This window comes from Physella acuta, unplaced genomic scaffold (genome assembly GCF_028476545.2).
Source record: "Physella acuta isolate Inbredline_101_S28 unplaced genomic scaffold, ASM2847654v3 ptg001653l, whole genome shotgun sequence".
Classification (NCBI taxonomy): Eukaryota; Metazoa; Mollusca; class Gastropoda; family Physidae; genus Physella; species Physella acuta.
Window position 1 is genome coordinate 294,375 of NW_026733167.1, and position 10,626 is coordinate 305,000.

At 38.7% G+C, this 10,626-nt stretch overlaps 1 protein-coding gene across 1 annotated transcript; it reads right to left on the bottom strand.

Moving 5' to 3' along the window:
* Positions 1 to 2,902: 2,902 nt before the first annotated feature.
* LOC131929583 (uncharacterized) lies at positions 2,903 to 5,626 on the bottom strand. The gene is made up of 4 exons (XM_059285864.1): positions 5,543 to 5,626; positions 4,410 to 4,565; positions 3,538 to 3,650; positions 2,903 to 2,926 (listed from the first exon to the last, which is right to left on the bottom strand). Exons 1-4 carry the CDS (start codon positions 5,598 to 5,600, stop codon positions 2,903 to 2,905), a joined length of 351 nt encoding a protein of 116 aa, XP_059141847.1. The 5' UTR covers positions 5,601 to 5,626.
* Between the last annotated feature and the right edge of the window lie 5,000 nt (positions 5,627 to 10,626).

Consider the following 10,626-nt stretch of genomic DNA (forward strand, 5'->3'; position numbering starts at 1 on the left):
AAAAGTTAGGAAAGGTTAGGTTAGGTTTGACTGTCGTCCCTTCTGGGACATAGGCCGCTGACAAGAGCTTTCCATGCGTCTCTGTCCTTGGCTAGTCTCTCCAACTGTCCCCAGGTGTATCAAATCTTCTTGGTGTCTTCTTCCAGGTCACGTCTCCAGGTCTTTCTTGGTCTGCCTCTCCTCCTACTGCCTTGTGGATTCCAGGTGAGGGCCTGTCTTGTTATGCTTGATACAGGCTTCCTGAGTGTGTGGCCAAATAACTTAATAGCAGCGTATGCTACGCCGAGGGTCGGTTCGGTGCACGCTAAGTGTCCGGCCTGAGTATCATTCAACGCTCAAGATTGCGTTTGGATGCTATGCTAGATTTTTTTTCTCTTATCATTTTCGCAGTGTTAAGCGACCGAGAAGTTCCCCGAGTGTTTATTCTATCACTGATCTGTCAGTTACATCCCTGAGTTGCGTTCTAGATCATTCTAGACACAGCTTTTACCGGCAATTCCCACTACAGTTCCATTTTATAGGTCTATAGGTAAATGGATTTTCAACAATAGGTTTAATATTTCACTACAATCAGAGTTTCTTCCAGGCATCTCTTCGGCAGAGCCCCCCCCCCCCCCCCCCCCGGAAAAAGTCTACCGCCACCCCCCCCCCCCCCACGAACGTAATGAAATTTATATAATTTATATAAAAATATATATACTTTTAACAGTGTCCGCCACCCCCCACCCCCCGAAGAAAGTCTACCGCCCCCCCCCCCACCCGCGAAAATTTCAAGTGCCCCCCCCCCCCCCTAAGAAAAAAGTCTGGAAGAAACACTGACTACAAAACAACTTTTTTTTTTTCAGAAAGAAAAAAAAAAGACAAAAAAAAATTTGGATTAATATTTATGCCAATGCCTGACAACTGAATTTTCCGGCCAATGACCGACGCTGTACAGTCAAGGCCGGTCGTGTCTAAAAATAAAAAGTTATCATGAGTGCAGTTCACATAAATAGGTCGTGCTAAACACCGAGACAACTGAGATTTAGATGGGTCGTTTTAGAAGACAGAATGTTTTTGCATTTAGATTATTATAGAATGGGGATTCGAATGGCAGTGTCATTTTATCATTATCGTTAGAGCTAATCAATTACTTACTTTTATATTAACATGTTGATGTAAATAATTTCGTTAATGCAGTTTTGGCTTCGTTTTTATGGAGCTTTTTTTTAGTTGTAAATGAATTTTTTTAAAGACTTTATAAGATATAATTCTGGAGAGCAAGGGGACATCTATAAATGACGTCACGCTTTTTTGGACGATTTTTACCTCCGCCCCCCCCCCCTCCTCCGTCACACATCGTATATATATATATATATATATATATATATATATATATATATATATATATATATATATATATATATATATATGGGAAATGGCTAGTTTTACTAAAGAAGTCTGATTTGTTTAAATAGTTAATTCACTTTGTATATATATTCTAGATACTTGCAGGAAAGCCGTTTCTTTATTATAAGGAATTTCTTGAATAAAATGATAAAATGTCCAAGTTTTAGTTTTATTCACAATGTTTTAATACCCATAAAGACCTTTGTTTAGTAGCGAGCACAAACGTAAGACGCCAGGCCCTCGTTTACTACTGTTGGCATGCATCAAAACGGGATCTCCGCGATTAAATCATGGGCAAAAATTTACGCCCCGCCCCCGTTTCCAGCTAAAATTTAATGCACGCGTGCATTACTGCAGTGGCGCGAACACGAAATAGCACATTGCGCATGCTCACGTGAACAACAGCATGTGTGGGGAAATCCGGGAGGACATTATCCGCCTACGTTTTTCTGTACAGGGCGGGTTTAATTTTTCTTTTCTAGGAACACCCTGGCAAAAAGCTACCCCCCCCCCCCCCCGCCTCCCAGAAGAGATAATAAAAAATTGTGAAATGTATATATTTAGTTTTTAACCCTAACCGTTACCTTAGAGACGGATAAGAAGTTGTTCTTATGTTTGGTTTTTTAAATTATTTAAATGTTTAGAAATCTTAAATAGGTTATGGTTGCGTGCGTGCATTAAATTGTATTTGGCAAAAAAAAAGCACTTTTTGCATTAGTAACGGGGCTTAACTGGAAAAGATCCAAATTTTGTTTGAATGAAAGAAAGAAAATAAAACTTTGTGACGGTGTTTTGTGCTTGATCTGATACTGTAGGACACTGAGTGACAAACGGTGTTCCTTCTGTTTTCTACACACATCTCTAGAACTCGATGCTGTATCCGCTGTTTCATTCGGTAGACTTTCTTTAGGGGGGCTTTCCTCCCCCCCCCCCTCCACCGAAATGATGCCTGGAAGGAAATCTGCCTAGTATGGAAAGTTCTATTTTAGACCTAGCGGCCTATTGGGCAAATGAAGTGGAGTTCATTTGCTTCTTTACCTGGGCATGTGAAGGGATGATGTAGTCAGCTGCCTTTACTTTCCCTAACTTAAATCAGGTACCCATTAGGTTTATGTGGGCTCAAGGACGCGTATGTTAAAAGTATGGTCCTGCACATTCAAAGACCATCTGGTCAACTTAGAGCTGTTGCTGCTACTCATCTTTTAACACAATAAGAGGAGAGTGGTCGGTGAGTAGCGTAAATGTGACAACATCTAGAAGTTTTTATGGGCTGTGTAATGGCTCACACAGTGGGCTGAGTTTGACGAGTTGTGTTCGATCATTATTGATTGTTGACATGGATTTTTTTTTTAAAAAAACGTCATTTAGACAAGCGGAGGGGGACTTTTTGTGAATATTTTGACGATCGTCAATTAAGGGCGACAATAACTAAATAGAAGTAAAGGAATAACGATAGTTCTGACTCTTGTTACGGTTATTTTGGAATAAACGAGACCAATTAATCAAAATACAATTAAGCCCGTTTCTCAAAGGCATACTGCCAAACATTTTGCAATATTTTTTTAAAAATGTTATTTCAAGTTTTATAACGTATTTAAAATAAGTAACAAACAACAAATCAAATATGAAATTGTACAAAGCAATTTGGATTATTATCTTAAAAAGAAAATTAATTACTGAAACAAAACTAAACTCAAACAGAAAAAAAAATATTAAGAATTATCATCTAGGCAGTTATCAAATTCACGTCGTCATCTTTGGGTACTACTGGGGTAGTGACCGACTGCGCGGACCTCCTAGCAGCGAGAAAATTAAAAATCCGCGCCACTTTAAACAACATTAGACCGACGACGATCAGATAGAAGGACCATCCAATAGTGTAGTCGCCCCTGTATATCCCTCTGAACGATCTGCCTATACTTCCAGCTGCAATCCCGATCCCAAGGTATCCAAGTGAAACTACAGGAGAAAGAAAAAAAAAGTTTATATATATATATATATATATATATATATATATATATATATATATATATATAGTCTATTACAGTCTCTAATGTAGATGTATAGCTTGGTACACGTAAATAATTGACAATCTATATAGAAAAAAAGTAACTTACCGGACAAAGCGATAAGGCAAATCGTGCTAACAGCCATAAACTTGTTGTATCCTTGGCTCACAAGTGTCGTAATGGTCAGCAAAATGACGAGCGCCAAGCATATCAGACTTGAGCCCAACAGACCTCGGCTAGCATCTGCCCAGGCTGTGGAGAAAGAAGGAACCATTCCGTTTTTTTCTTAGTGACAATAGGGCTTGTAAGTAGGTCACAACTTCTCGTTCTCTTACTTGCAAGCTAGTAGATTTCGAGACCGTAGACTTACAAGCCCTATTAGCGTTAAATTATTGACATTTGTTTAAAACATTTCACCTGAGGCTATTTACAATAGATCTAATTTAGGAACTTTTTACTTTATTTATTTTTCTGCCCTGGGGAGTAAAAGGGCTGCAGCCGCAACTCTCCGCCGGAGTCCGTTTTGAGCGGCCATCTTTTACTGTCCTTTTCCACAGGCGTCTCTTCGGAGGGGCTCTGTCGTCGTCCCCCATCCCCCCCCCCCCCCCCGGCCCCCGAAGAATGTCTACCCCCCCCCCCCCCCCGAATTTATACTGTAAACTTATACTTTTACTAGTGCACCCCCCCCCACATCAAAATGTAGACCCCCCTCCCCCCGAAAATATTCTGGAAGAAACACTGCTTCTCCAGGTTTTCCTTTACCGGCCTTCTTTTCTTTTCCATTGGGGATTCCAGCTTAAAGCTTTTCTCGCAATATCATGATGTGTAATGAATCATTGTATGGGAATCGATAAGCTAGTTTCGTAATGATAAATTAAACAACTGACATTTTAAGCTTCAATTCTTATATTGTTTTAAAATTACCACTAATGTATATCATTTTAAATGTTCTGAAGGTGTGTGTTATTTATCTAAGTCTAAATAGTGCAAGGTTGTTGTAGAAAACGTTACCTAAGCTGCCTATGTCGGGTTTTACCCTTGGGAGCACAACCTGAAAATCATAGCAACTGTTTTTGGTGTCACACGCTTTCCATAATCCAATGTGCGCCTCGTTCCCGAACTTGCCAATGCAGTTAGTGGAGTATCCAATTATGGTCAGACATAAACCTATAAAAAATGTTTTAATTAAAAACAAATGCATTTGTTTTGTTTTTCATCAGTACGTAGGTCGAAATGAACCCAATATTTGCATTATGTTTAAATAGTTTATCAAAACTCATAGTTAACCTTACTTCTCACAATACAACCTACGTTTATAGTAGCTCCAACTTTTAACAAAACCCAAGTTCTAACGTTAATCCTTATATTAACAAACTTTAACTCTTAATTTAAAAATATAAAAAGCAATGTGTGTGTGTGTGTGTGTGTGTGTAGGTCTGTATGTCTGTTTGTATGCATTACTACACCTTTCATCACATCGCCGTGAAACTTTGGGAAGTTGATAGAATACTCCTGGGGAGGTTCCTGTAGAAAAAAAAATATCCGTTTCGCATGGGCGGCGCCCCGACATTTTGCATTTTGGCGCCCTAGGTTATTCCATGAGTGCTCTGGCTTCTACTTTCGTTTTAAACAGTGTGACTATGGATAAAATGGGGCGTTATAGTCTTGCACTAAACTGAATTAGGCGCCTTCGCCGACGCCCCAGTAGTGTGGTATCTGGCGCCCAGAGCTATTCCTTGAACTATTGTGCATACGTTCGTTTTAAACAGTGTAATAGAATATACATAAGAAGTATATACATATAAAAAGTAGTATTATAGACCGTTCACTAAATTGAATCGAGCGCGTCCGCCAGCGAATCGGCAGGGTGTGATTTGCCACGGGCTATCCTCGGATTTTCTTCTAACCCCGCGGCAACGCGTGGGGGCGGGCACGCTAATAATAGCATAAAATGCAAATCAGATTATACTTAATTTGTAGTAGGCGATAGTATTGCTAGGCCATATGATTATGATTTTTCACAAACGAACTAAAAAATTTTAAAAGCAAATTTAACATTAGAGTTAACAATGCAATCTGCAGCTGTAGATTTGCCAGCATACCATTTCATTTTCCAACTTACTTTTTAAAAAGACAAACCTTACCTAAAACTTGTAGAAATAAAGTGATTTTCCACACATTTAATATATTCTTGAACGGCATGTTGTTTGCTTGATATGACGCTTATAAATTACTGTAATACATGTTATATATATATATATATATATATATATATATATATATATATATATATATATATATATATATATATATATATATATATATATATATATATATATATATATATATATACATATATATATACATATATATATATACATATATATATATATATATATATATATATATATATATATATATATATATATATATATATATATATGATTGATAGATAGACAGATTGGCAGACAGGAGAAGACACGGCAGGGCAGAATAGACAAAACAGAGAGGACTGGGATGGGACAGACAGACAGACAGACACCACATAGCATAAAGAAAAGCTCACCTCTATAACCCCATGATCCACACCCAATCACTCATCGCACATCAAACACACGCGTCACCGTATACCACACCAGACATATTTAAAACAGGAGGAGCAAACTTTACCCCCCATCCAGTATAAACGGCAACTTAAACCAACCCCACATAATACCCCCCCCCCTCTACCCCCGAGGCCGCCTGAAAAGGTGAACCACAACATCACAGAACCCTCCCTGAATACAGCACTCAACTCCGTAGCTAACAGTTCTTATCCCCAATTTTACAAATTTACACCTTCCTGAGTAGGAAACACATAGTTTTGCAATTTTGTCCGTATGTCTGTCTGTGTGTATGTGTCTGCCTTCTAACAAATTTTGAATAATTAACGGTATTTCCGACGTCTCAAAAAATGCAGATGAATTTATAAAGTACCAATAATATTCAGTGTTTCTTCCAGGCATCTCTTCGGTGGAGCAGAGACCCCCACAAAAAAATGTCTACATCCCCCTCCCCCCCCCCCCCCCAAACGAAATGGAATTTATTTAGAAAATATATATACTTTTAACAGTGTCCGCCACCCCCGGAAACTTTAGTCCGCCCCACCCCCGAAAATTTCGAATGCACACCCGGAGAAATAAGTCTGGAAGAAACACTGATAATATCCCGCATTATTATACACATATTGTTTGTCGTTCACTTGATGCGCAAATTCTTTTTCTACGAGATTCTGTTTAATTTTTTAAAAGTTTAAGTAATTAAAAATGGATTAAAAATCATGTGTATATTCCGAGTTGCCATCCCCCTGTAGTGTTATAAACGAATATTCGAGAAAATTTAGGGGGGATCAGAGGCGTAGCGAGGGGGGGGGGGCGGGGGTGCGGACCGCACCGCGTGACATAATTTAGGGGGGGGGGGTGACACCAAGGCAAAAAATAGCAAAATATATAGAGAAAAATTATTAGAGGGGAGGGGGGTGCAAATTGAAAATTTGAAAGTTTGTCCCCGGAAAGGGTCGCTACGCCTCTGGGGGGTGACACCATTAAGTGCCGCACCGGGTGACACCCGACCTCGCTACGCCACTGGGGGGGGATCACTCCCGGTTTATTTTTTTTTCTTCTTGCGGATTAGCTAGTATTATACCAATGTCCGATAACAGTATCCCCTTTTTAAATGGAATGGAATGTTACTAGTAGGTAACTAAATACTACATTAGCCTTGCTAATATTGTAATATACTAATTAATATCAGTGCAAACCCTATATCTAACAGTAACCATACGGCTAACCCTAATTTCTATTCATAAAACTAGACGAGATTACAATACTACTAGCAATCTAACAAAACTATTTTTCGAAGTCTATAATCGGACACTAGTAACTACAATCATCCCTACCTTTAATACTGACAACTATCCTATGCTCAACTTATAGACCTCTGGTCTCGACAAACATGAGCAGAAAATATGCCTGCAATGGGAACTGGAGCCTTTTGTGGGTCAGCACGCATGCGCAGAACGTTGTGTCAACTAGCCTAGACCAGGGGTCGGCAACCTTTTGAGACAAAAGAGCCAAAAGTAATAATTTACAAAATCTTCCCCCCAGTTTTAAAGAGCCCCTTACATTTATATTTCAATATTTAGATTTTCTATATAAAATAAATAGCTTTAAATATGAAATATCTAATTATATAAAAACAGACAAATGTTTAGCATAAAACATATTAAAGTATTTTAGCTAGCTCTGATGAAATAATAAAATTAATAGTCAAATAATATAACTATAATTATTGAATGATGTTTACAATTTTTGCCAGAGTTTCTTCCAGGCAACTCTTCGCGGGGGGCGGAGCCACACAGAAGAAAGTATACCGCCCCCCCCCCCCCCCGAACGAAATGGATTTAAATAGAAAAAATATATACTTTCAACAGTGACGACCCCCCCCCTCGAAAATTTTTGTCCCCCTCCCCCCTTTTAAGTGCCCCCCAGCCCGGAGAAAAATGTCTGGAAGAAACGCTGATAGTTGCATCAATGAGATTCTTTTGAAAGCTTGGTTAAATATGGCGCATAACTTGTTATCAGTTTCAAGCACACCTCTAGATTTGTATTTGTCAGTTGGCTTTTTCTTTACTATAATTTTTATTAAATAATTATTAATATTTACGCATGGGCCTGGAGAGCCGCATCTTGACATCACAAGAGCCCCATGCGTCTCGCCCCACGCAGGTTGCTGACCCTGGCCTAGAGGGATGACAGGGGGGGGGGTTCTTTCTGACAACCCGATATACAAAATTATTAAATGCTGCCAAGTCAACGTGAGTCGTTGTGGTTTCAGTTGAGAACATGCCTGTCACACTGAAAGTTACCGGTTCGAAACCAAACTATTCCTGGAAATTTTTTTTCCTTTGTACCCCTAAAGCGGAAGTAAAATAAATAGGTTAATATAATATCTATATGACATAGTAATGGGGAAAAAACTGAGTGAGACTAGGTTTGACCTAGAGACTTTTTCGAATTTATCAACCATTAGCTTTTGCCTACTCGACCACACCTCCAACAATATTAAGTATACGTGTCAACTGGTTATGCGCCATTGAGGCCATTGACTCTGATTTCAGCCTGCTTTTCTTTTAGTCCAACCAAGAACAAACTACAAGGCAGCAGTTGTTTGATTTTTGGAGCTTCATCAGCCCGAGGGTTCTGTAACGTTTACCTATCTATCAGCCAGATAGATGGTGAACGTCCCCGGATTCTTTTTTCGGGGTTATACGCAAATGACTTAAAGCCTAAATGGATGAACACTAACTCAACAACACACTAGGGCTCGATCTCGATGTCTAGGGAAAACTAGTGATACTATTGAAGTCAACAACTCATCCAATCTGCATACAACCTTTAATAAGCGAACACAGTTGTGGCAGAACACAAGGTTAAACTAGATAAAATATTTAATTGATAAAATGACAAAACCCAACTTACAAAGCGTAAGAAAAAACACTATCACAGATTTCAACACTGTATAAAAATAGCCACAGGTCACACAACACTGATATAGCTTCAAGAATCACTTGGCGACAAGTAATATTATACTAGAAGACTAAAACAACTTAAGAAAGCATAGCACACACAGGACTTAAGTTCTCTCACGTTCAAATGGTCAGAATCTATTGCCGGACAATATGGACGGCCTGGTCTTAATAGACCGTTTGATCAAGGTAGACTGCCACGTGTTGCGAGTGTACGGTGCAGTTAAAGACTTATGCAACAGGGGAGGTTATCCTCAACTCATGTAGCCATTGGTTGGGATGGTCATCTGATCAGAATCAATCAATCAGATCTTAATGGAAAATTTCTTAATCTTAGACACCCTTAATAAGACAGTGGAAAATCCCCGGTAGTTGCACCATCAATCCATATAAGGTATTATACAATGTCAAAATAAAACATTACTGGGCCTAAGTAGGTCACAGTTCGAACTCGAGACTTTTCGGTTTAGCAGCCATGAGCTTTACCGACTCGACCACGCCGACCCCTAAAAATATTTCCATTAAATTATATCTGCGATTAAAAGGGTAGCCTGTATATAGAAATACTGGAGAGGCTACGTGTTGCAGAGTTGTTGGCGCTCTCGTCAATCTAATCTCGGTGTAGTAGTCATCTTCGTGAGAAGAAAAGCTTTTTAACTGAACAATGAGATGAGTGGGGTTATAACTTAGGCTTGATTAAAATAAATAGAAATGTAGCCTTTAACTTAAAAAATTATTTTCAAGTTCTCTGAGTTTGCAACTTTTATAACATTCATTCTAAAAATTTCTGAAATATTTGTTGAGGTTAAGTTATTTTTTTTTCAGCTTTTTTTACGGCAACAAAAAAAAATCTTAGTAAAGCAAGACAAGATTTTGAAATATTGAGTTTGTTTAGTAGCATCTCTAGGTCTGGTGCCATCTCTCCTTCTCCAACAATTTTTAGTTTGGTGTCACCCCTCTCCCAGACTGTTTTATTATTTGAACTGGATAAAACATAATAATACAGTATAAATGTACAATCAGGACGTATAAAATGCATAACATACACATTATTTATATATTGAAAACGCCTCTAGTAGTAGTCAATGTCTTCGCGGCCCTCAATGAATTCCTTTGTAGACACATGGCTGACGAAGGAGCCCAGGGTATGTTGTTCCAAAAATTGAAAGGTACTTTGATGCAAACGTTTTGGCATTAAGAAAGTCTTCCTTGGTCAAAAACTTGAAAAAAAAAACCACCTGTCTTTAATTGAACTTGTCCCTAAGGAGGTCATTTGCTTGCTGCTCAATGACCTCCAGCTGCAGTTCATCTGGGCAACTGGTCTCATCTGCTTGAAATGGGTTTTGAAACAGTCTCACTTCTTCTGCCTTAGAATCCAAGTCAGAAAACCGCTGCTGAAACTGCAGTTGGGGGTCTTTGTTGATCTTGCATAGAAATGAGGCGGGGATTTAGCTGTTGATTAAGCTATGAAGACCTTACACTACTAAAAGTGCGTCTAGTTTTGTGTCTGTACTTTTTTTTAAAAAACAAGACAATTTTGGATCTGAAAGCCTATAGATAGGTATATAGATCAGAAACTAGATTTTCCTTGCCATGTATTTTTAGGTTCAGAAAATTTAAATGATTTGTTATGTTTGCAGCAAAGGCCAGTTTCCATATCCA

What these genes read in the sequence shown, in the direction of transcription:
- LOC131929583 (XM_059285864.1), bottom strand. Translation starts at nt 5,600, where the DNA reads ATGCCGTTCAAGAATATATTAAATGTGTGGAAAATCACTTTATTTCTA. An exon ending in TTTATTTCTACAAGTTTTAG is followed by an intron (nt 4,566 to 5,542) that starts GTAAGGTTTGTC and finishes CATTTTTTATAG; the next exon opens with GTTTATGTCTGACCATAATT. An exon ending in GATACAACAAGTTTATGGCT is followed by an intron (nt 2,927 to 3,537) that starts GTTAGCACGATT and finishes AATGTTTGGCAG; the next exon opens with TATGCCTTTGAGAAACGGGC.